At 42.3% G+C, this 25,906-nt stretch overlaps 3 protein-coding genes and 1 pseudogene across 4 annotated transcripts; 3 read left to right on the forward strand and 1 right to left on the reverse strand.

Annotated features, from left to right (window-relative positions):
• Positions 1 to 986: 986 nt before the first annotated feature.
• Positions 987 to 6,073, forward strand: LOC118235724 (uroplakin-2-like). The gene is made up of 5 exons (XM_035433403.1): positions 987 to 1,145; positions 1,523 to 1,666; positions 2,428 to 2,542; positions 4,557 to 4,615; positions 5,284 to 6,073. Exons 1-5 carry the CDS (start codon positions 1,091 to 1,093, stop codon positions 5,424 to 5,426), a joined length of 516 nt encoding a protein of 171 aa, XP_035289294.1. The 5' UTR covers positions 987 to 1,090; the 3' UTR covers positions 5,427 to 6,073.
• Positions 6,074 to 6,793: 720 nt separating this feature from the next.
• Positions 6,794 to 9,435, forward strand: foxr1 (forkhead box R1). Of its 2 annotated transcripts, none has more exons than XM_035433401.1 (6): positions 6,794 to 7,030; positions 7,159 to 7,269; positions 7,468 to 7,709; positions 7,813 to 8,084; positions 8,370 to 8,602; positions 9,158 to 9,435. In XM_035433401.1, exons 1-6 carry the CDS (start codon positions 6,910 to 6,912, stop codon positions 9,184 to 9,186), a joined length of 1,008 nt encoding a protein of 335 aa, XP_035289292.1. In that variant the 5' UTR covers positions 6,794 to 6,909; the 3' UTR covers positions 9,187 to 9,435. The 2 variants fall into 2 exon arrangements, with proteins under 2 accessions (XP_035289292.1, XP_035289293.1); XM_035433402.1 differs by having other exon boundaries at positions 7,576 to 7,709.
• A 59-nt stretch (positions 9,436 to 9,494) lies between these two features.
• On the forward strand, positions 9,495 to 17,836 carry cenatac (centrosomal AT-AC splicing factor). Its single transcript, XM_035433399.1, has 11 exons — positions 9,495 to 9,997; positions 10,988 to 11,154; positions 11,377 to 11,475; positions 12,560 to 12,626; positions 12,780 to 12,842; positions 13,695 to 13,759; positions 14,616 to 14,730; positions 14,937 to 14,967; positions 15,065 to 15,163; positions 15,879 to 16,011; positions 16,175 to 17,836. The coding sequence occupies exons 1-11, from the start codon at positions 9,881 to 9,883 to the stop codon at positions 16,275 to 16,277; spliced, it is 1,059 nt and encodes a 352-aa protein (XP_035289290.1). The 5' UTR covers positions 9,495 to 9,880; the 3' UTR covers positions 16,278 to 17,836.
• Positions 17,837 to 18,508: 672 nt separating this feature from the next.
• Positions 18,509 to 25,906, reverse strand: part of LOC118235721 — a 308,484-nt pseudogene continuing 301,086 nt past the window's right edge.

Below are 25,906 nucleotides of genomic sequence, written 5' to 3' on the forward strand. Positions count from 1 at the left end.
ATACGTAGAGCAGTTTTGAGGGCCGTACTAAAACAATGATATACAGGCTGTGGAAAAGGCTCCAAAGAAGGGCAACTTAATTGGTTCCTGGTGTGAAACATAAAAAGGGGAAAGACTTAAGATACTTAATCTCCTCAAGCTTCGTAAAAGGAGACATATGGGCTTATTTTATTGAGACTTTTATATTCATAAAAGGGATTAACAAAATTAACTATAAGAGATTCTTCAGCTTGAGTTCTACCAGTAGAACGAGGGGATCTAAACTGAAACTAGCACAATCCCTTATAGATATTCATTAAATATTGCTTCACAAAGAGAGAAGTTGCTATATATAATAGCTTGCCAGGTCATGCAGTAGAGGCAAAAACTCAGTGGGTTTTCAAGACCATGGTGCTGGATACTATGTAGATTGTTCGTAAATGGTGAGCACTAGGTATCCTATAGTGGTAGGGAAATGGTGAGCATTGCTGGGCTGAATAGCTTGTTCAAATTGTTATGTTATGTCACATGGAAGAGCACATTGTGGGTGTGGGGTGAACATCATACAAAAGAGAAAAGTCATGGTGTAGAGTGTACATCATACAGAAGAACACAGGGTGTGGGGTGTACATTGTATAGAAGAACCCAGGGTGTGGGGTATATGGCACAAAGAAACACACAAGCAGAGGCATGGTCTATAGACCCAACAAAAGAATGTAGGCCCACAAGTTCACAGTCAGCCTGTTGTGAGGACGGTGAGTCCTGCTGCTTTTCTCAGAAGAGTTTCGGAGTGCATTAACTTTAACAAAGAAATGAACTTCATTGCCCTGTGGTGTCACTGTTGAAGTATTTGAGATTTTAACAAGCATTAATAAAATGCGCTGTCAGGTGGGTGAAGGGTGTGTGTGTGTGTGTGTGTGGGTGTAAATAAAGCTTAGGTGAACAAAAACACTTCTAGACAGACTGGTTTCCACTCCCAGTTATCTTGGGCAGCTCCCTGCCCTCTGATTGGTCTTCCTGCAGGATATTCAGGTCTCACCTGTTTCTCAGTAGTGTTGTTCACACAGATTTTACAAATTCAACTGTACGGACAACGCTTCAGACACAAATCATGAAGAACATAATTTTAATTGTCTTTGGTGTGTTTTTCACCATTGCAAATGCACGTAAGTAACATTCATCATGATTGGAATTCATTTCAAATTTTGTCTTTGTAAAGACATTTATTCTAAAGAGACTAAAATATGTATTTTTAGACTCTATCTTGCTTCATAATAAGAGAATATAAGTAGTATGTGCTTTAGAAAGAATGACTGGAATTAAATACTCAAATCATCATGATCATCATCATAAAAAAAATAAAATAAACTCAAAGCATGTGGTCAAAGTTTAGACAGAACTAAAGGTACTATGTGAGAAGTTAATCTTTTGGCATGCTTCTGAATTGTCCTTTGTAGCTTTTCATTGTCATTATTGGTGTTATGTCAGTATCCTTTATCACAAACAAAAGGACTGTTTTTTGAAAATTCTCATTTAATTCTAGAATTCCAGCTGAAGCTCCTGGGCCCTTCAGACGGAGTGGTAACCAGCGTTTTCTCAGACTCACTGATCGTCAGCCTGCCACCGTGTTCTCTGGCGGGAAAGAATGTCGATCTTTGGTACAAGAACATTGCAACTAGTAAGAACAGTAAGTAATAGGACAATCAACCATTATATATCTGAAAAGTTATATTGTATAGAAATTAAACTACATATTTGATTCTATTACACGATTTGTTCCTATTATTCAATCAGTTGTCAGCAACTTGGGTCAACATTCCGATGTTCTTGTAATGAAACCATGAAGAAAAATCCAGTTTTATTGTTTGACATTGGTATTCATGAGAGAGTACCAAAAACATTATTATTCAATCATACAATTCCTCTGTGAATACCAATGCAGTAAGACACTATTTACACAGAAAAAAGAGAACTGAACCATATTTATGCATAGAAAGATAGAAGTTGGTGTTCAGGGAAAACAGTGGAGTTAATTTATTCAAATATTAGATTTTACAACATTGAATATAAAATTGTTTGAAATGCACATTCCCTTTATTTCGAAAGCACTGTGCAGAGATAGATAAGCTAGGAAGCAAGGAGTGCCAGCATTAGCCTTAAACACAGCTTTAAATTATCATGGTAACAATAAAGTAACCAGGAATCAAAATATCTGGTAAATCACAATTTTACAATACCTATAGGCCAATGTTTTGTTAAAATCAGAAGAGATAATAATCTATGCTAGATAAAATGAATCAAAACAGCTCCAATGGCCTAAAACTAGATAGCATAATGGGAACTTCCTCTGTGCCTCCTGGAGGGGGAGGGACAAGGATACTGCTGGGTTTCACAGTAAATAACGTTAACAGATAGTCAAGGTTCTGATTGCGAATGTTTGCCCTACAGACACACTGAAGAATATATTCACAGTCCCAAAGTGTATATCCAAGAGGGATCTCGTCCAAATAAACCAAGTCCAGGGATACCAAGTGACAAACCTCAAGACTGGGACCCAATACAGGTTGGCATTGTTGTGGGATTTTGGGTTCTTGTTTACGCATACATACAGCACATGATGTTAGAAGAGTATGCTGTCCTCTTTTACCTCCAAAACAAATATATCTCATTCATGCAATAAGACTAATACAGCTGCGTGCCCACAGCAAGTTTGCAACTTTAACAAATGTATGCGCATATTTTCACGGGGCAGTGTTTCAGAAAAGCTGCCTGGAAATGTTGACTGATCAATGTGTTCAAACTATTTGTCAGCGTTTATGTTGCTTGAGTCACAGTGATGTGTGTGTGTGTGTGTACATATTGTGCATACACACACACCGGCCACTTTATTAGGCACACCTATCTAGTACAAGGTAAGATTTTTGCTTCCAGAACAGCCAAAACTCTTTATGCATGGATTCAACAAGGTTCTGGAAACATTCCTTTGAGAATTTTGTCCATGATAACTCTATAGCATCAGACAGTTCCTGCAGATCTTTCTGCCACACATTCATACTGCAAACCTCCCATTCTACCTCATCCCAAAGATGTTCTATAGGATTGAGATCTGGGGGCTCTGAATGCTGAATGCCATTGGAGTAAACTCTGTCATTTTCATGGAACCAGCTTGAGATGCTGTGTGATTTGTGACATGCTGCATTATCCTGGTAGAAGTATCCATTTGAAAGAGAGTAGACTGTGGCCATGTTGTGGCAGTCAAAGGGTGCTCTATTGCATAGCTGCCAAGCCCTGTTCCTGGAGATCTACCGTCCTGTTGGTTATTGTTTCAGCCCAAATCTGGCACAACTGATTCTGCTAATTAGCAGTTCAGGAGATCTCTAGTTGTTGAATAATGTGTGCTTTGTTAGGGGTGTCCTACAGGATGGTAGAACAGGGTTGGGCAGTGCCGCTCTATTGGCATTAAGGGGCCTAATGTGTGACAAGAAAACATTCTCAATGTCGACACAGGGCAGGATGGATCCATGGATTCATGCTGTTTGTGCCAAATTCTGACCCTACCATCTGCATGTCACAGCAGAAACCAAGATTTGTCAGACCAGGCAACATTTTTCTAATCTTAAATCTTCTAGTTTTGATGATCACGTGTGAACTGTAGGTTCATCTTCCCGTTCTTTGCTAACAGCAGAGAAACTCAGCTTGGTCTTATGCTCCTAAAGCCCACCCACTTCAAAGTTCAATGCATTCATGTTCATTCAGACATGCCCTTCTGAACAACACTGTTGTAAACCGCTGTTATTTGAGCAGTTGTGCCTTTTATTGAACAGGTTTGCCCATTCTCTTCTGATCTCTGTCATGAACAAGGTGTTTTTGACCACATAACTGCAGTTCACTGGATGTTTCTTGTCTATCACACCCTTCTCTGTAAACTCAAGAAGTGGTAACCAACTCTGTTCCCAGAGATTTAGAATCCTGTAGGTTTTCATTCTAACCTGAACAAAGCATACCTCGTTCAACAGCTAGAGAGCTTGTTGAGCTGTTAATCAGTAGAGCCAAGTGTGCCAAATTATGGTTGAAATGAAAACTGACAGGATGGTAGCTCTCCAGGAAAGGGGCTGGTTACCACTGCTCAAGAGACTGTAGGGCATAAAAATCCCAGGAGGGCGGCTGTTTTTTAGATGCTAGAACTACCACGTCAGACTCCAACAATTCATACTGTAGTCAAAGCCGCTTAGATCACACATCTTGTCCATTGCAATATTTGGTTGCCATGACCTCTTCACCATGTGTACATGCTTCCAGCCATATGATTTGCTAATCGGAGGAGCAGAATGTTTGTGTTAATGGGCAGGTGTACCTAATAAAGTGACCACTATATATATATGTGTGTGTGCATGCGTGTGTGCGTGTGTATATGTATATATATATTACACACACTATTATGTTTTATTTGATTCTGTATTGAACATTGTTCAAAGGCCTTACTTGGCCTTGATGTGTGAAAAGTAGTTACTATCACCAAAAGCCTATTGGTGCTTTGTTAATGACAAGAAAAATAATGCATTTTTTCTTCCTGCCAGCCTTCAATACATTGTGGATACAAATAGGAGCATTGTCATAACAGCCAACACAACGGCAGGTAATTATTGGCTGAAAAATGGCATGTCTATCCACTTTTCTCTCAAAAAGCCTTTACAACTTTCATGCCATTACTTACCATAGGGCATAGCACTGCGGCCAATGGACTTGTTGGACTTGGAGTTGTTTTTTTAGAGAGACTTGGCATGGCCAAATTAAAAACATTTTTTTTTGTTGCATATATCGATTGATACTCACCAAAGCATTAAATTACATAAACATACAATGAATGTGTGTGAAAATGGCCATTGCTGATATTTCATAATATTGTATTGACATTTATCAAATTATGGTCACATTTGGGTGTACCACCTTAATTCTTTACAGCACTGATGAAAGCATAGGTTGAGAGTGCAATATTAACTCAATGAGCTGCAGGTAGAAATGGGGTTGTGAGGTTTCACGAATCACATACCACACATAACCACTTGCAGTTTTAAAACTTCAGTCTCCCTTCACGGGCTCTGAAAGGGCGAGGCTTCATGACACCCAGAAGGATCAGGGCTATATGCTGACTTGCTGATCTGGCCCAGTCGTAGTGTATGCTGATTGGCTCACGCAAATCAAAAGCATATGCCAAACGGATGTTCCACACAATCACCGCTTCATTTCACCTGTACTGAATGATTTATGGTGCATAAATTCACGCCTGTTTTCTGTCTTTTCCAGTCACCAGCTACAGCACGATCAATGATGGGCTGCCAGGACGCAGCGCGGCCATGATAGTGATCACGGTCCTGCTGTCGGTGGCCATGTTCATCCTGATCGTGGCTCTGATCGTATCCCTGTTCTTCAGAAGCACTGCCGATTGAGACATAACACCATAAAAAAATCAATTTCAATCATCTTTGATTATTACTTTTGGATTTATAAAACCACACTGAGTGGTCAACATGTTTAATTACATTTAAAACTTTTGCTCTTGTTATTTTTTAAGATTACTGTTTTTTTTGGTACTATCATTCGTTCTTACAAAAATGCACTGAGAAAGAACCGCAATGATCCAGGGGAAAGCACATGTATTTAGAACAAAGCTTTTATGTGGAATTAGATCTGTGGTAATGCAATGCGAGCGCTCATTCAAAAGCTGTTTAGATGGCTTTGCATGTTTGAATGCCATTTGACAGCTAGCGCTATATCCTTGAGCAAGGTGTTTAATCTAAATTTCTTCAACAACTAAAAGTGGCTAATTATATGTAAAGTGTAAGCTATTTAATTGGCTTAGATACTGGTGCCTACTAATTCTGCCATGTATTTGACTGCCTGCCAATGCATATATTGATTGAAATGTTATTGTTCTTCATAACCTGATTTTTAAAAAGTACAGGGAGCTTGGTATATGCACACTTGGAAATGCATTTTAAAATGAAGTCTGTGTATTCTCTACTGTGTGGGTTTATTTACTGTGAAACAACAAAATGCCAAAATATATCTGCAATTAAAAAACAGTATGGGATAATTTCAGTGTTGGAAGATTCTGCAAACCAGGACATCAATTGCCTTTCGTGTTATACAGAGAATCCAGTGGGACCCATATGTCTCTAAACACCCACGTGAGCAGAGTTAATTCACCAGGTTCATTTCAAAATCCCAATGCAACCAGGTGAAATTTGTGCATTCAAGAGCCACAACAATTAATTTACATTAAAAAATTAAAAATAATAATAATCTTCAGTTCCACCAACAGCACTGTTTTTGGATTAAATACCAGAGAAATAGAAGACAGTTATTTAATTACACTGAAAAACGAAACGAACATTTTTACTCAGGGACAATCTGCGATTTAAAATGAAAAATGTGTGTTCTGCCCAAACGGAAGCGATTATATGGAAGAGAGTAACAAAACTTCAGCTGGGTTAAAACCTTACTATTCAGTGTGAAATAAATTAAACCTAAGTTAAACCTAAGAATGCAGTCCTGATGTTAAGATATCACTTCTAGGTAGGCTATCGATTCGCAAACAGATTGCTGAGGATTTTCAGTATATACAGTTTCATTTAACGCTATTTCAGCTACAAATGCACGCTATTTTCCCCGTTCTTCTATGATAATCAGTAGGCCTGGATTGATTGTTCTTGACGTTGCAGCAGCGATTAGTAGCAGCTGCTGTCTGAGAAAATGGAAATCGTTCACACCTGGCGACGTCACTTCAGTGAGTTCGATTTAATACCCTGAACAATCAAATGGACATACTAGACAAAGTACAGGGTCTTGACCCTTTGTGGAGAAAAGGTTGTGAGAAATCGCTTCTGACTTCTGAGGTAGCGTATTATACACAGGGCATAAATTCAAAGTATGTTTCTACATCTTCAAAACCGAAGCAATTTCCTCGATCTCCATCTAAAAACATGTCTCAATGACTGGGACATGAATGAAGAAATCAAACTGACAACCACTACTGATCAATTTTTTCAAGGTAAGGTCCCTTGGGAGGGGGGGAGGAGAAAAACTGCATTGACAATACAGGCAACGGTTCTGGGAATTTCAGGTAAATTGAAGAATGTACTTAATTGACCCAAACCCTTTTCCCCCAACGTGTGTCAGACGAAAAGCGAAATGACCAGTATTTGGTGCAGTGGCACTATGCAAGGATTGCGAGGCGAACATCGTCCGGGAAGGATGATTTGTCATGTCTGCCTTCCCAAGAATCAGAAGGTGGGCTGATTTTGTGAATGAGTGGGGGAAATTCTCTAATTCCATTTAGGCAGCGTTGATCCATCTTTCAAACGTATCCTTAATATCAACTGAAACCTGTATTCATAGAATTTTATTTAAGTTATCCTCGCATTTGGGTGTATACTGACATTAACTGTGTATATTGGTTAAATACATGAATACACTTATCTCTAAAAGAACCCCAGGTGCAGCCAAATCTATGGTTGATGGTGAACCCAACCCTGGCTTGTCCTATTAAGTATCCGAAAGGATCACCCACTCTGACAGAAACGTCTACAATCCCAGAGCAGCATCCCCCCGTGATGCCAGTCCCCGCGCCAACACTCGCCCCAGTCCCAAGCGCACACCCTCCATCGCCCGTAGTGGAGCGCGCTCTTGACGAATCCATTCACGATGCTTCCTCGTCCAGCGAATATCTTGTGCGTACACCCAGCACTTCTAGTAGCCGCCTCCCTGAATTTCCCAGATGGCTGCTAACAGTCCACCAATTCCTAACTTTTTATTTATTTATTTTTTTTTAAGCTTACAGATGAGGACGATGCCTCATCCGTGGATGTTCCCATTTGTCGTAAAGTGAAGAGCGGCGGGCGCAAGGTGAAATCTCCTAAAGACCGCGTCCGGAAGCTGAATCTCGCTCAAAACAAGCGGCTGCAGCGGGTACTTCAGGAGAGCAACAACCTTAAGAGCGGGGCGTGGCCTAGACCCCCAGTAAACTACTGTATTCTCATCGCCATGGCGCTGAACAGCAGCCGCACCGGCAGCTTGAACGTGCAGCAGATTTATAACTTCACTAGGTGAGGACAAATCCAAGGGGAAAATCTCCATAGATTGAGATTGGCGGGTGGGGGAATTAATTTTAAAGTTGATGTTTTGCCTAATTTCCCCAGAGGTGAAATGACAATTTTTCAGAAATGGGGTATAAATTTTATTAGAAATGTTTCTAAAACAGAATATTTTTGGCTAAATGGTCTTGATGCATCTCCTTAGCTGATGTACAAATGTATGATTGTTAAATTAAACTTCAATGCTTGTAAACTACAGTCCTTTTTGATAAAGACTCCATCCTTACCTTTCTCGAGGGAGCACTTTCCATTCTTCCAGACTGCACCGGATGGTTGGAAGAACACTATTCGGCACAACCTGTGTTTCAGCAACAGCTTCCGGAAGACTCCCCAGCAGGTGTCCAGTGAGGGAAAGAGAAAGTCCTGCCTCTGGCACCTTACGGTGGACGGGCGTCGCCGACTACGGAATGAGATCCACACACTCACTGGAGAGTCATTCACAGTGCTCAGGATGAGCATGAACAACCCTGGTACAGTACTGTAGCTTGCCTGTAGCACTGTTTGGCTAGTAACATTGGAAGTGGTTACTGGCTCATGGACTGCAGGTTGGCAACGCTGTGCTGCTGGAGGAACAATGGTGGTCAATTTAAAACCATTAGGATGAACAGATAGTGGATCACGGACTACCACAATCATTTCCTACAGTTCATCAGTGTGATGCCTGCCTATGAACAAGCAGACAGAATAGAATTTGTACTGCCCAAGTCTCTCTCCTCCTCTATATGTTTCCCACAATCTTTCACATTTTAGTTTGTATGCTACTTGGGAGAGTCAGAAATTTACAAGGATCAGTCTGAACATTGAAAATGCCTACATAAAATGCCAAAATGTCCTTATAATCAAACACCCCAGGTGGTTCTGAGATGGTGAAGGGAGAGTACAGGCATAGTGCACTGATACATGTGTATAGACCAACTGGTGATCTAAACGGGTGTATGTGGGATGCAGAATTTTCAAAATTCTCGATGTTTGTTCAACATTATTGATCTTAATGTGGGTGTTGATACAGCTTTTCTACCCTGCAGATATGGTGTGTACTCTATTTGAGCTGTAATTCTACTTGTGAGAAGAGGGGTATGAAGAGGAGACTCGAACCTGCTGCACACCATGCTCCACCTCAGAAGATGATTAATATATTTTTTGGACCTTTTTGTTTTGAATTTTCTGTATTGTACATCGATAAATTGATTTTTCATGTTTGTTAAATTTAGTCAGTGGTTTTTACTTTTCAATGGCATCTAGATAATTAATGGTTCCATTCTGACTGTTCACATGCAAATTAAATAAATGTATACCCACCGGAGTTTCTTTTGTACATCTGTTTTCACTGTCGTACACGAACGCGTCTAGACGCTTAAATGACGCTTGAGTTGATTCCTCCTAGGCGACAGGGGGCGATGATCAAAGTTTATAGCATGCGAAGCACACCGAGAATGTCGGAAGTCAACACTAATAAAGCCGTAGCTAGCTTAGCAGCTGCTAAATTTTTTTGGAATGTTTGACTACAGCTGACCGGAGTGTAATTCAGAGCGGTCCTGATAAATTTTAAGCGAAGCCGGAAATGTAATGTTGTAATATTACAACGATCGCTTCTGTTGGTGAATTAGTTAGCTGTCGGGTGACAAATAATTTAACTCACCTGGCTAGCAGTCTTGGTTTGGGAGCACAGTATTTTGAAGTAAGCGAGACGATACATGGGCTATGGGCTATTGCGAAGGACCTAGGTAGCTACAAACAAAGAAATAACCATGAGTGCTTTTCACTGCGCTGTGTGCAGACAGACGTTTTTCTCTGGAAAAAAACACATATTTGGAAAAAGCCACCAGAGCAAACTTAAAGTTGTCCTCGTAAAATTTTTGGAAAAGGTGAGTAATTCTTAGTTACAATCCCAAGTTAGCCAGCTACGTAGAATAAAATAATTTGGTTATCAGCATCGCTTGGGCTGGCGAAACGCATGAACGCTAGCTACATTCCGTTGTGCAGTGACTGATCCGATTTGGTGAAGTTGCTGTTCTCCGCTCGGCTGACATGCAGATATAATGATGGGCATGGGCACTGTTTAGCTTAATCACTTTTATTGAGTTTGCAGACCGATGTCGCTACATAGCGACGTGGGTTCGTCGGAACTGTTGTAACACAGCCTACTTAGGCTACTGTTATCAGTGTAGTCTCAGTTGCAAATAAAATGAACACATCCGGAATACCTCGGTTGAACACAGTACGAATCATCTATCCATACCAGACCATTAGGTGAGGGATGATATCCCCGTGTTGACGTGATTTAAACTACATGGCCAAACGTGTGTGGACACCTGACATCCAACATCCCATCCAAAATTATAGACATTAGTATGGACGTGGTCTACCCTTTGCTGCTGTAACAACCGCCATTCTTTTGGGAAGGCTTTATACTAGATGTTGGAGCACTTCTGCTGGGATTTGCTTCCATTCAGCCAGAATCATTAGTAATGTCGGGTACTGATTGGGTGATTAGGCCTGGCTCTCAGTTGGCTTTCCAGTTGATCCCAAAGTTGTTGGTTGGGGTTGAGGTCCGTGCTCTGTGCAGGCCTGTCTAGTTATTCCACATCGATCTTGACGATACCATTTTTAAATGGACCTCACTGTATGCCCGTGAGCATTGTCATGCTGTAACAGGAAAGGGGCTTCCCCAAACTGTTGCCAGGAAGTTGGAAGCACAGAATTGTCTAGAATGTCATTGCATTTGCCTTCACTGCAACTAAGGGGCCTAGCCCGAACCGTAAAAAAAACAGCCCCAGACCAAGGGACGTCCAGACACTTTTGGTCATATAGTGCACTTTCACTGCAGCTGTCTAGCAACTTTGGTCCTCCCTCAGGTGAAAGAAGCACGTCGGACGATCAAGAGCCCACAGGTCGAGAAATTTGACTGCACTGAGCATGAGCGCAACTTTTGGTGCTACTGCTGTGGCTTGGAGGTGCACAAACACGTGTCCAATGGTAATATTACAGTGCTGTTTGGAGGCCTGCTGGAGCACATGGCCACGTGAGTCTTCTCAAGTTTATCCCCTTTTAGGTCATCGATGACTCTTTCATTCTGTGCATTACAGAAACTCTGCTGCATTACTTGTATTCTCTAATGATTTATTTACTGCAAGTTTAAAGACAGAGTGACTTGCTACGGGAGCTGAAAATAATATATTGACTAAATTAAGGTCAAACTAGGCGTACCTCTCCTGACATCTGTTATTTACCTGTCATTTTCCAGCCCTCAACACAAAAAGAACACAAATACATTTTGGTGGGAGAACAAGGCAGACCCAAGACTGAAAGAGAAGTTTTTGTTCACCCCAGAGGAAATTGAAAGGTATCTGTTGCTGTTTAACTAATTTGATGTGCGTTCTTCTCTACCATTATCACAAATAACGAGGAAAAAAATCCAGTGCAATGTCCTGTCTACATTCATCACTGGTGATGTTTGCAGACATCACCAGCCATCACCAGTGGTCAGGTTGTTGAATGGCTCATTAGTTTTGCTTGATGAAGGTGTAAACTATTCTTCTGCTGAATCTTTTCTTGTTTGTGTTTTCATTGTTCCTTCTTCCAGGCCTAACTCCTTTAGTTTAGGTAGACATACAAAATTTCACAACCATATACCTCAGAGTGGCTGTTACATTAACTCCCAGCTACAGATAAAATATATGTTTGTCAAGTAGCAACCATCCAGTAGCAAAGAGCAACAATGGTCAGCATGATTGAACTCATAAAAACTTGCTATAATAAACCTTTCTGACTATTACTGCATCAGATACTGCTACCACCACTATCATTACTTTTAGCACTAGTGCTACCAATACTACTACTACTACTACTACTACCACTGCCACGCATAACATTTTGACTTGATCTCTTGAGGCTTCGGCAAGCAAACTGTTCCTTCTGAGCACCCAAAGGGAGGTGGTTTGTTTTATTATATTTTGGCCAATTGAAGAGCCTTTTGCATTGTGACTTGCCATCATTAAGATGTATGGTGTACTCCTTTAAGGACTGCATAATTGATGACCATTCCTGGCAAGGGAACTGGTGCCTAAATGGTGCATCGACACAATGAAGTAATTCTTTTGTTTTTGGCTGATAAATCGGTAAGGCCAAGTGAAATGGACTGAGAAAGTAATGTGTCATCGTAAAAACTATTTATGCAGTACAATCCCTCTGGTGATTCTACTGAAATTACAAAATGAAACCTGATGAATTGAAAAGCAAAAAAAGCAATCAAAAGGAAAATTACTGTTGGGCAGTCCAATGCAGAAAAGGAAACTCACTGCTTCCTGGATCTGGCCAGCAATTACCTGCTAGGCTACTTCGATAAAACTAAATAGGGAAGGTTCTTTAGGAGATGCTTCCTAACGGACATGTTGGGGCTATGTACCCATCCTGCTTTATTTTCACAGGTTTAAAACTGAGGTGGCTAAAGCCCTGGATGCCTTTGAAGAGAATGAAGATGTGCTCTTAAAGCAGGTATGATTGCAATACCTCATTTCACAATACACATGGCAGTTTTTCATCATAGAATTGTACTGTGCTGTGTAGAATTTAGGGGTGTGTATGACAATTTCTTGCTTCTTGTGAAATTTGTTCTGTATTTTTCACTTTTTTTGTCCTTTTTTCCAGCAAGCCGCCTACATCCGAGCTCAAGAGCAACACAGACAGGAAGTCCTGCAGTCCCTTTTTGAGGTTTGTTTTGCCAGGATGACCCTGAACCGTATCCACATCATGGTGAACCACTGACCTCTTTGTCCATGTTACACAGAGCCCCGGAGATTCTCATTTCTTCTGATAGTTTTTGTGTCAACTGAGAAATAAGGTCATTAAGCTTGTTTTGTGCGTGTGCGCGCGCATGTATGCTTGTGTGTGTAAATATAACGTATATGTGTGTAATATAAAATCTTGTATAGCATATAGAAATGGTAAATATCAGAGGTGCCAACCACTGCATTTTGCCTGTAGCAACTACAGATTTGGAACTGCTGCATGGCTGTGGTTTGACCAGCTAGCTATAGCAACTTAACCTGTTTATATGTCTGCTCATTAGTCATTAGAAAAGTCATAACTCTTACCAGTGATTCATGAGAAACAGCTGATATGTGCAAGCAAGTTCAGTGTAGGTACAGAAGTGTAGTTTTTCTTCTCGTAAGGTGTACATTGAGATAACAAGATGTCAGGGTTAGTACAGAGAACAGGCCAGTTGTCGGTTTTTCAATGTCTAAATAAAAATGAGTGTCATTTTGACAGCTGACACTCTACCAGTTTTACTATATAACACGTTGCCAGTTGTTTTGTCAACTAGTATTTGTCCCCTCATGAAAGCTGTTTTTTCTGACAGCAGAACCTGCTACAGATCTGCCAAATGGAATAATCCAGCAACTGCATCTACGCATGTGCTGTGGTTGTTATTCTGTACTTGTGGTTTTTCCACACCTGTGGTTTAGATTTTCATCTCTGCAATGTTGGCACCTCTGAAAGCTGTAAAAATGGGGGTGGGGAAACACTTGCATCCACTGTTGACTTTTCCTGAATCAAACCCAGCCTGAGCCAGAGCAGAATCAGTCTGACGGACAGAGCCGGCTCACGTCACATGACACGGAAGCCAGGTAAGACTGCCCAATCAGGCTCTAGCCTGCTTTCCTCTCTTCCCACCTAGGGGATACGTGAACCACTCTGATATATCTCCTCGTGCTGTTTTGCGCTTCAATGATGGGGACTGTATGATCAAGTACAAATCCTGCATAATTTTTTTAAGTCCCCCATAAATACAGGTCATTGCATGGTGCTGTGAACAATGATAAACATTGGCTGTCTTGCTAACGCTGCACAGAATACACAATTGCAATTTATCAATTTTAGAAATGTTATCTATGTTAGTAGTTGGTCAAACTAAAGTATATGTTTCCCCTTCAGTATAAGACTGATTAGCAACACTGTTCCCCTGGAGAGGACGGAAAAAACAGAATTGCATACTTGTTAATGCTACCACTTGCTGATGACTGTACTTGTGAATAAATGAGCGAGTTTACCTTGGAAAGCTGAAATGGCAGATGGGTGTGAACAGCATTTCTAGCTAGCTAGGATTCTACTCTGGAAAAAGGCTTTGGCTGTAGTGCTCTGGTTCTGCTGTTCCTTGGGAAAGGAAACAGATTGTTGGTCTGGCAGCTTACTGTTAAAATACCAAAGGCACGTACTGCAGATAAGGGGAGGGGGGGGGGGCAGGGGAAATTTGGCTTCGGTGAAATTGTCACTGATACAGGGTGAGCGGAGGGATATGAATTCCTCCACAGGAAGTGGACAGGTTAACTGACTGATCACTTATTGGTTGGCTTACAGCAGACCGTGCTCGAGATGAAGTTGTGGGTAATTGCCCCCCTTTGACCTGCGCAGATGAATGTGCATCAGTTGTTGGCATCTTTTACTTTCTTAACGTGAGGTCATGTCTGGGGGGGGGGTGGGTAGCGCTCCCCTCATTTCTCAGGGGCCCCCGGATAAGGCCGGTCCCAGCTGGATTCACCCAGCGGAGGAAAGCCAGGGACCAGGACTCCGGAACGGCCTGACCTTCATCGGTTATCAGGTATTTGGGTTGTAACGTGAGGCTGCGTTTCAACAATGCCAATATTGATTTATGTGATTACATGGGATAAGTTACAAATTAAAGAAGTGGGTTTCTTTCTTGCTGGATTGCTCCCATCCCATAACAGTTGATGCTAATGCTAAAACTATATTATTGCACATTATGCTTAACTGTTTTAAGAGGCTTCTGTGTTTTCTGCCTGATAGGACTCTTCGGATGGTGGAAATGTTCATACTGGTAATTGTCTGTTTTTTCTTTTTACACCACATAAAACGTATTTACTTGCGGCCATCTTTTAAATTTAATTTCTTGGGTACTAATCCTGTTTTTGCAGGTGCCGTCCCGCCCTGGCTACAGGATGACCCCCAGGAGGGTGGCTCGGAAGCGGTGGAGCGAGAGATCGGCCCGTCCCTACAGGACTTCCTTAAACAGAGTAACTACCGTCCTTTCTTCACCTCTAACTAAAGTGAATAACTCTGACCCCCCCCCCCCCCCCTTCTTCTCAAACAGTAATCACTTTGTTCCCCTTCCTAGAACAGACAAATTGTTTTGTATCCCTTCGCTAAAACGGAGTGATGGCTTTTATCTCCTGTGTGCAGAATGAGTAATCTGTCCAGGTCTTCCCATCTTCCCGAAACCGTGTAATTGCTGGTCTTTCCTCTGATAGTCCTTCCTCTTCGCCCTAAGCTGGCAGCAGTGAAAATGCAGGCACCTGCACACCACAGAGGACCCAGCAGCTCTGGATACAGTCCTTGGAGACCTTGGAGAGGGATTTGCTGTGCGCTAGTGCACGGAGAGTGTCGACACGCAGGGGAGTGAGCTGCTGGTTAGGGCCAGATGAGAGCTTGAAATTGGTGGTTGCCCTCCTAGATTTAATAAAGCTCGATGGTGCTTGAAGCTGAAGTTGTTGCAGATGGCTGACGCCATTCAGAGCTGGTTTGTGGGAATTGATTGTTTTGGTGGTTTGCACCTCGATGCTCGATTCTCACCGTTTGTTTCCCCCTGCCTAAAGTAAACTCGACGTAATACCCCCTTACGGAGATGAGAGCAGTTGTACAGCTTGTTGCGCGAGGGTTTCCATTAACCCCACTTGAACGGCTCGAACCTTGAACCGCGCGCTCTGTGGCCCCCTCTCTCTCCCCCCGCAGAGGAGCAGGAGAAGCTGAGGAAGCTGCCGGCCAACCGCGTCGGGGCCAACTTCGACCACAGCTCCCAGACCGACGCCAACTGGCTGCCCTCCTTCGGCCGGGTGTGGAACAGCGGCAGGCGGTGGCAGTCACGGTGAGCATTCTTATCCTTTGTCGGGATTTTTCACAAACGAAAGAAAACATCCCCTGAATGATCGATGACAGAAGCTTATTAAAGCCCTTCTGAGTGAGACTCTGTGCCGCGATCTGTTGAGTCCTGCGGTATGAACGCCTCCCTTTCCTCCGCTGTCTCTCAGGCACCAGTTCAGAGAGGAAGAAGGGCAGAGGGGCCGGCAGAAGAGGAGGAGGGAGAGCCGGGGAAAAGGGGCCAAGAGGCGACCGGTGCAGGACCAGCCATGAGCGCACCAGCCGCCACTTCCTGCCGCCACGCCACCCAGGGTGCACTTGTGAATATTTTGTTGCTTAGCAATGCCTGTGAATATTGTCCTTTAGGGGCAGGAAGGAAGACTGGACTTGGACACTTGCGTTATAAAATGGTTCTGGAGCTTTGTCGGAAGCAGTTGGGTGTAAACGCATTTAAAACATTGTGGGGTTTGTTGCTGTGGGTCTACCCTGCCCAGGATAAGCGGGTATAGATAATGGATGGATGGATGGTGTGGGTCTTTATATTGTTATTTTTCCACAAGGTCCTTTTTCTGAACATACCAGTGGAGCCCACACCAATTCAAAAAAATCCAGCTATGGAGGAATATTGTTTTATATAAAAGGCTTTTTTTCCCCTTTTTTTAATTCCGCAATCTGCAATGCCCAAATGTATTTATCGTTACTCATTGTCATGACTTCTGTTATTGATTCAGGAGACACCACAGATGAGCATGTGCTCTCTTTGGCGCATGCGATGACATTGCTTGGGCCCCAAAACCACATGACACAATTAGATGCTCTAGATTGTTCTAGATGAAATTGAAAGTGTGATTGCTGCTCTGTGTAGTGTAAAGTGGTGACTTTGAGACTGGACTTCAAAATTGTAGGACTGGTACTGCCGTAGCATGTTTGGACATTGTGCTTTGGGTTCATTTACTTAGTAAACCCACAGTATAACTGCCCTATATGTTAACTGCTAGGCCAACAGTGTCTGCTATTCAGTTATATAATCATCGACTCATATGGTTTGTCAATAAATATTGATGTGGCCTGTGACTACGCTCAGCCTGAAACAAGCCTGTACTGCACCTGAGTTAATTCAACATCTCGTTTTTTCATCATATTTATTAACGAAATGGCACGTAGTCCAAATAAAGCTCTTTATTTCAAAGAGATATGAATTCAACCAGTGTGCAGTAGGGATTTTAACCACGGACAACACTTGTGTATCACGCAGCGGTAAATCGGCCAGGTACTACTTTTTGTCAGTTGGTGCACTGAAACGATAGATAGTCAGGCTCCTCTTTTCATTGGAGGAGCTAGTTTGTAGCGGTCAGTTTGCAGATGTTTTTGTTTTGTCTGTGTTATGCTCATGTGAAAACCAAAATAACTCCAAACAAACATTGTTCACCCACTGAGCTTACACCAGATATGTCCAGTAATTTCATGCATGTTAAAAGCTAAATTAAAAGATGAATACATTTGTATTAACTAAAAAAACTCTGTCAATCTTTGATTACTTCTAGATTAAACTGACCTGGTGATTTTATTAGCCATCAGACTTTATATCAGTTGGTACTGGATACATTTTAAACATAAACAAGCCTTTGAATTTGGTGCAGCATCTCAATTTGGCATTTGGAATTTTCAGTTATTTGAACTTTTTTGTTGAAAACGAACCGAAACCTTAAATATTCCCAGTAAATATAAACCCTGTATGTAGGCATGCTTTCCGTTAACAATGTTTATTGTAACTTTGCACATAATGTACATTGTGATTGGACAGGGGTAATAAAAAACAAGCAGAAAGCCAACTTAAATACTCAAAATGGACTATGAATAAAAACATCATACTGTAGTTACTCAACAGTTTTACTTTAGTTATCTAGCAGCTTGTTGGAAGTACCTTATTATTTACCATTAAGAATTCCTTAATGCATGTTCAAAAAGTTTGTTTTTAAGCTGGTTATTTCGCTTTAAGACTGCTTTTAGGAATTTACTTTGATGTGCAAAGAGAAAAGATTTTCCATTTGGAACATTATCAGTGTTTTTAGATGTCTGGTTGCATTTAAATAATTACCATGATTACAATAAGCCTGACTCCAAAGACCTCAATGCAGCATCACCAGTTTGATTCGAGGATTTACAAGTCTAATTACCGTACAACATAAAGCACTGCAGCACAGAAGCAGTCTAAAATCCTGCCATCGAGTCTGAATAATGCAAACACAAGTCTGACAGCTACTACGGGGCAGAGGTTTCATGTGCCCCCCTAACGGGCAGAGCTGTCAGGTTATTAGCGAGCCGATGTGAGCCAATCGATTCTGCTGTGAGCGGCGTATTCTTTTGATTGGTTGGAACAGCAGGTAACGGTGCACGGCGGCTCCACCAGGTACGGGGTTCATGAAGCCTCATTCCCCAATTATCAGTGACGGCTAGAGAGAGGAGGAGATGCCGGCTATACTGAAATTGAATACCGCAATAGGTTTATATTGAAAGTTTTTTTGTTTTCCTTTTATTACAGAGAAAGGAATAAACAAACCGTTGGTAAAAGATGTTTTGCACAAAGAGTCACTTTCGAAAATATAAACATTTAGAAGGCATGAACTAAGAAGTTACCCAGCGTAAAAGAAATTCCAGGAAAATGAATGGGTAGAACTGATTAAAATTCCAAACACTTGACATACTTAAATTTCAGCACATGAAATTTCACTTTTTTAAAGTCTCATTGTTAAGATAACAAGTACTTGATTTGAGGATCTGTCTAATTTGAGAAGATTACAAGTTATCTGCACCTAAACCCCAGCATATGCTTCTGAGCTTGCAAAAAGGGAAGCTAAAACTTGCTATTAACTGATAATTATCCTAAATGTGTAGTTCTGCAACTGTGCCTGGATCTCCATTCTGTAATTTGCATGTTCCCTCTACAGCACCCCCAGAAAGCTCTGCTGTATATTTTATTCTGTCAAAAATAGAAATTAAAAATCGAATAAAATTGTGACTGTTAATGACAGGGGTGGGGGAGCAGGGGCAGAAATGTAACCCGAAATTTGGTGACACCCACCTAATGCTGGCAAATGCTCGCGTTTTTATCCAGAGTAACATGAAGGCGGTGGCACACTCCCATTTCGGTTACCTTGGCTCACCCTTTGTCTCCCCCGCTATCAAAGACACTTGGCTGAGATAGCGGCCTGCCGACCAATCGGGAAGGGTATCTGAGACGGAGCCGCGGCGTGTCCCTCCTGACCGTGTCCCCGCAGGGGGGGTGTGTTTCAGGAACGCCGCTAAACACCGGCGTGAATGACACCCGCGGGCTGAAGCCCCCCCCAAACCGTCTGGCGCGTGGGCGATCGATCAATATGTGAGTGAGGCGCGGGGCGGGAGGACAAAGGCAAGCAAAGCCAATTTACTTCTGTTTTCGCTTCGGCGAAAGACGAAGCAAAGTCAGAGGCTTGTTTCATACCGTCAGCAGTGCCCGCCCCAGTAGCGAAATGCAGGAAGTGTCCCCTGACAGAGAGTCACCTTGATTCCTTCCTGTGCTGCTACCGCTTTCCTTAACAATGGGTTACTGTGAGGAAACTTTCACTGGGCTTGTAACTTAGTAAGGATGAAGGTTCAATTCCCAGCTGGGGTGCTGTGGTCGTTCTCCTGAGCAAGCTGCTTTAGTTGAATTGCACCAGTTAAACATGTAGCTTTTAAGAGGAAAAATGTAATCTATGCAAGTCGCTCTGCGAGAGAGCGTCCGTCCTGTCAGTGTCGATGAAGAGACGCTGATCGCTGCAGAACTCGACTGTCAGGGATTCTCGGCGTGTCTGTACGCGTTCGCCGTACCTTTTCGTGAAATTCACAAATGCAGTTTAAAAAAAAAAAAGCTTCTTACAAAGCTGCTGGTTGGCTTATCGTGCTAAAAAAAACCCCTGGGTTTTAGTGTGGAGATGGGCTGAAATGGAGTCCTAACTGCCACTGGCAACGGTAGCCAGGCTAAGCCAGCACCCTCACAGGGTCACATGTTATTGCCATAGGCCAGGCAAAGCAGGGGTTTCTTCCCATCTGACTGCACAAGAGATACTACAGTGTGCTTGTGCAAGTTGTGCGGTGAGTACAAAAACTAGCTAAAAACATGGCACGTGGCAGCACACTCTTTGACGCAGAGTGTGATTACCTGCGTTCTCCCGAACTGACCGATGTCACACTGATAATACGGTGTTTCAGCTAAAATGGGCAGAAAAGATTCTTGTTTCAAAACATAAGAAATGCTATGGTACCTCTGTGTCTACCGACAACTTTCACGCATTTTTCTGACCACGTTCTTAGTCATCAAATTGAAAGGGGTGCGGTGGCAGTGCGATAAAAGGTCTTGGAACTCGTGCTTGCAAGAGTTTGTCATTGGAACCAGCCAAATAGATTCCATTTGGCCAAATAATTTCTTAAATCAGAAACTTCTAAGGCAGTTGAGTTCTCTACAGTCGAGTAATGGAAGAAGCTGCTGCATTTTATGAATATTCATCTACGGGCATGGCCAAGGACAAAACAGTCGCCACTGGATGTTCTGTCCTTGGGCGTCCCTTTAAGAATATTCATAAATTTGTGGTTTAACACTGGAAACTTATCTGGAACCACAGATTCTTTAGACTCACCAGATGGTCAGGTCATGCATTCCTTCCACCCTCTTTGCTCAACAACAGGAGGTACCATTTTGCAACACAAGTTTCTGATGCTACATTACAGTGCAGAACATCCATTGGAACAGTATTGTGCTTGGTTGTGCCTCTCCACGAGTATTCAAAGGCTGTGTCAAATGAAAATGTTTTGGCTTCAGTGGTAGGGAGGCATACCGTTATTAGGTAGGAATACTAAATATCTGATCTATATAAAATCTGTGCTGGAACCTCCAAGAGTGAGGAAGTACAGAGGATGTAAGGATATGCAGGAGGTCACCATCTGGTTACTATTGAGAATCTGTGATATAACAATGCAAATCATTTCAAAAGAAACAAAACCAAACCAAACAGTTCCTACATCTATCAGTGTATTGTAGATGGTATCCAGGAAGTGAGGAATTGCAGGTTGTGATCAGATTGAATTTGTGCTGTGCAGAACACTGATACAGAGGCTGCAACTTCAGGTGGGACACCTCCTAATGGGAGAAGAGCTCTGTGTTGCTGGACAACAAGAGAACCATTAAAGTTCTTTTTCTACCCCTGTGACTTCTGACATGGAATAGTGCTGTCTTTCAGATAAAGTGTTAAGACCTTTTCCAAAAAAGAAAACCTTAATTAAACAAAGGGGGACATTTTTTTTGTGCATGTTTTTAATGTTCTGTTCACTGTCGGTTGGCACAGTTTATCTTGGCACCTTTTAAAATGTGTTCCACTGAAGGATTGATTTGAGATGCACATAATTTCCCCTTCTGTTTACTGTCAGAAATTCTGCAAGGGAAAGTATCTCCTAGTGCACTTCTTTTAAAAAGAAATTAGTTTATGATATCGATTCTTATAACCACAACAGTAAGTGACAATAACAACAAAACATGATAAAAAATAATTTATAAAAGGAATATCGACAAAGCAATAAGATTTCTGCATAGTTCGCTGCACCTGTGCAGTCCAGTCCCCAGAGTGAGCCTAGTGTAGAGCTCCAGGAGGAGGGGGGAGAGGGGCTGCCTCAGTCAGCTGAGATTCCCCTCTCACCAGCAGGCAGTGTGTCCACACCTAAACCCCTGCACCCAAAAGAGTCCCAGACACCACGGAGTCACTGCCGAGTCTCCAGGGGCTCGAAGCGGCCCTTGCGGGTATGTCTGAACCTCACCTCACCCCCAAGAGGAAACGTCCGATGGGCAGGTAGGAGGGGTGGGGTGGGGCTGGGGGTTATTCGGGTTCGCTGCTGTTGGTGGCCTTCTCCCACTCTATGCTGCCCTCGCTGTGGACGGGGGAGGCGCCGCCGGCCCCCGCCGGCCGCGCCCGTAGCCCCTGGAAGCGGCGGCACTCGGGGCAGATGCGGATGTGGGTGCAGCCCCGGGCCACCAGGGCCGCCTCCTGGGCCAGTCTGTGGGACAGGGGCTCGGGGACGGGCGAGGCCCCGCACACCATGCCGTTGCTGAGGCCGGCGGCCGCCGCCCGGGCTCGCCGGTCCTCCAGCAGCAGGGGCCGCGCCCGCAGGAGCCCCACCCCTCTCCTGCGCCGCAGCTGCAGGCTGTCCCGGCACAGCATGATCCCGCGCAGCTCCTGCAGCATCTCCTCACAGACTGACTGCTGGGGGCCAGGAGAGAGAGGGAGGGGGGGGGGAGAGAGGGGGATGGAGAGAGAGAGAGAGATGGAGAGAAAGAGACCGGGAAGTGCCGTGCATAAAACTCCCCCCCCCCCTCCTCACATGACTCCACCCAAACCCGCAACATCAAGCCAGGTCGACAAAAAAAACAGACTACGTTAATTCGAAAGGACACACTGACAGGACCATGCACTGACTGATATTAAAGACAAAGTGATACCACAGAGAAATAATGCAGGCTACAGATGACAGACTGATATTTACTGATTGATGTCTGAGGACTGACTGATACACAGAGGACTGATTGATTTCTATCAGTGTTTTCTTACTGATTCTAACATTAATTCTGCTTTGCGAGTTAATAATGACAACTGAAATGTGTTTCCGTTTTTCTATTTTCTATTGAAGCTTTTGGCTATGATCTTAGTGTGTGAACACAGTTCTGTGGAAGCGGTCTGACAAATGTACTATTGAAATGGTAGTATGACAGTAATTCATACATACTGCATTATACAGTAGAATCTTGTTAACAAATGCATTGGGAATGCAGGTCATTTGGAAAACGTTTGCAATTTCAAAAGTGATGCAAAATGCACAAGTGTATGAATCATTTATTGACTTATATTACTGTTGGCTTATTTTATAAAATTGGCTTATCTCATTTTGTAGTAATAAGCCTCAGTTTAAACTGAGCAATAATCAAACCAGCAGAAATAATGATCTCGCTGTCCATTGGGATCTAATTCAAACATCATTTTTTTTCTTTCTGTCTCTTTGACTCACTTTCTTTGGCTTCCTTTGCAAACTCTTTTATTTTGTGATGACTCCTCTATATATTAAACACTGTTGATTTTCACACAAATGTGTTTTGTTTTAGTTTAATGCTTCTTTTTGCATTAGTGACAATAAAGCTTGATATAGAAATGGTATTACTGCCAAAGGGTAATATCTCTGGGGTTCCAAAGCAAATTGTATATGTATAACAGCCAATTAGACTTGCCTCAGGTGCCAAACATACAGTTGGTTAGGTTTTCTTTTATTTATTTATTTCACAATGATCAAAGTTGCAAATAGATTGGAAAAGCAATTTTAAGTTTATTTTTATCAGCATATCAAGGTGACACATATCAAGGTGTTACAGAAATAAGTTATAAAGTTTACACAAAATATTAGTTTCACCCTGAGATAAAGTAGTATTTTGCCCACTCAGTTTTTAATGGATGGAGCAGTCTAGACTGGTAGTAGAAACCTAAACATCTGGAATGGTCAAAGGGTTCTGAATACACACTAAACTATATGGGATTTGCTGATGATCTTACATGGACTGGGAGACCGGTTCTTCTTAATAAACACTCTTATTGTCTTGTGTTAGAATGTGTTTGTGAGGGTTTAAGGTGTAGGAGTGTAACCATTTTGTTTTTTTTTAGGGTATTCGTTTTTCAGGATACATCAACGTGCCCGCTTTATTAAATCAATTCTAGTTTCACCTGCATTTAGCATATCAATAACATGATGAAATTATGCTGCTTCAATTACTGAGCTAAGGAAATTGGAATTTCCCGTAATTTTTAATTGACTAGATGCTGCACTCTGACCAGGACAATGTCTCTGTTCGGAGTGAAATGAAATTGGCGGTAAGGCTCATGAAGATTAGGAATGTGGGATAAGGAGGCACACTCAGTAGCTAAAAACTTGAAATTAGCCCATGCTAAACTTATGGGTACTCTCTTCCTCTATGATGTGTAAATGGGAGAGAGCAGGCATCGTAAGAGCTTTGTGCATTTTATTCATTTCCCACATGTAGATAAGCTGCCATTGCTCCAGAGCTGCTGTTCCCCCCAGAAAAAAAAAATCAAGTGTCATGGGACTTTATTCAGACTTAAAGGTTTATTTAACAAGTCACAGTGCTTCATTGTGGGAAACATGACTGGCCGACATTAAATGGATAAATTATGTTCATAAAAAAGAACGCAATAACAGAGACACAAGGAAAATATCCATGAACTCACTGTTTTATGGAAAATAAGTTATTTTCTGTTTCAAGTACAATATTTAAAAGGTAATTTTAAGTAAATATCCAGATGTATAAATGGATAAGGATAACTGTCTGATTGGTACATAAATGACTAAATCTATATTCTTGTATTTTATAGTGTTATTATCTGTAAGCCTACCTATTGAGAGGATGATTGCCTAAGAGCCTCACTCCGGTCTTTGAAAATGCTTACCCAGATCTTCTAAAGCAGAGGTTAACAACACTTGGTGGAGAGTTACTTTTTGAAAACTCATCTTAGTCTGTGTATATGCTGTGTATCGTAACTGAAAAATAATGATGGTAAACCAATTCAGGTATGATTCTTTACTCAAGTTGCTATGTAAGGTTGGCTGTCCTACTGTCCAGAGAGTAATGGGGAGAAATTGTGAGAAATAATTCATCTTGACTCATTATGTATTTATGAATTACCATTGCTTCTTAAGGACAGAATATGTATTCAGTAAAGAAAATGTGTACTAATACAAGGCCAGTGTCACTGTAAAGTATCAGTGCTACACATTAGTCCACACAGCCTTCTTTTGTGTCTACATTTCGTTAAGATGTTGCAGTGAATTTACCTTTGAGTGTTACAAACAGTGGTTTTCATTTGTGTGCAAAACAGCTGCCAAGTTATCTCCCAAGTGCTTTTTGTCTGGAGAAGAGGTGTAGTGATTTAATCAAGAACCATATTTTGCTGTCAACAGCTCTTAAATTATCATTTGCACCTGAGAATGGTTGATTTTTTAAAAATGCAGCCAAGAATCAGGGTACGTTTTGAATTTACATTTGCATTAATAGATAAATAACTAATTATTTACAAGTGTTGAATTAGTAAAAAAGCTAATGGGTAATATTTTCATGTTTGTTTATATTCGTGTGCCAGATGCTCGTTACAGTAAGCCACAGTAAAGTTGATTTACTTTAACTCGTGGGTTGTGAGCATTTTTTCTGGGGATTTTGTTGGGCTGCTGTTTTCACTCGGATCCAAAGGGCACCATGTAACTGCGTGTGGGAGTTGTTTTGCGGGAGGGCGGCAGCCTGGGGTCAGTCTGCTAGCGTAGCAGTGGTGTGTTGGGCTGGCGAAGGTGGGGTTTGTGGGGTTTGGGTTGGTGGGTGGAGGGTTGGATTTGGCGGTTCCTGGGTGAAGGGAGCATCAGGGCGGGGAGAAGGAGATTATGCAGATGCAGGTGACGCAGCCCTCTCTCACCTCTGTCCCAGGCGTCTGCCGCAGCATCCAGGCGAACTCCAGCACCGCCATGAAGATGGCCACCAGCAGGCCGCACACCAGAACCACAAAGATCCCGCCAATGTTCTCCATCCCCAGACCTGTGAGAGACAGACAGAGAGAGGCCCAGCTCACTGCTCGCTCATCGCTTTCCCGCGGCTCAGGACCCCCAAGCGTAGCTTGGCGAGAAAATTAGCCGCAAAGAGAAGACGGCCAAGCCAGCCATCCAAGAGCAGTTCATTTGGATTGTGCTTGCTCTGTGCAATCAAGCATTTTCCCTGAGGTTTGTTTTGGAAATACTGATTTTATTTTCCAGAAATCTTCCTTCACGCTCCTGCGAGATGAATCTGTTAACTG

This window comes from Anguilla anguilla, chromosome 9 (assembly GCF_013347855.1).
Source record: "Anguilla anguilla isolate fAngAng1 chromosome 9, fAngAng1.pri, whole genome shotgun sequence".
Lineage (NCBI taxonomy): Eukaryota > Metazoa > Chordata > Actinopteri > Anguilliformes > Anguillidae > Anguilla > Anguilla anguilla.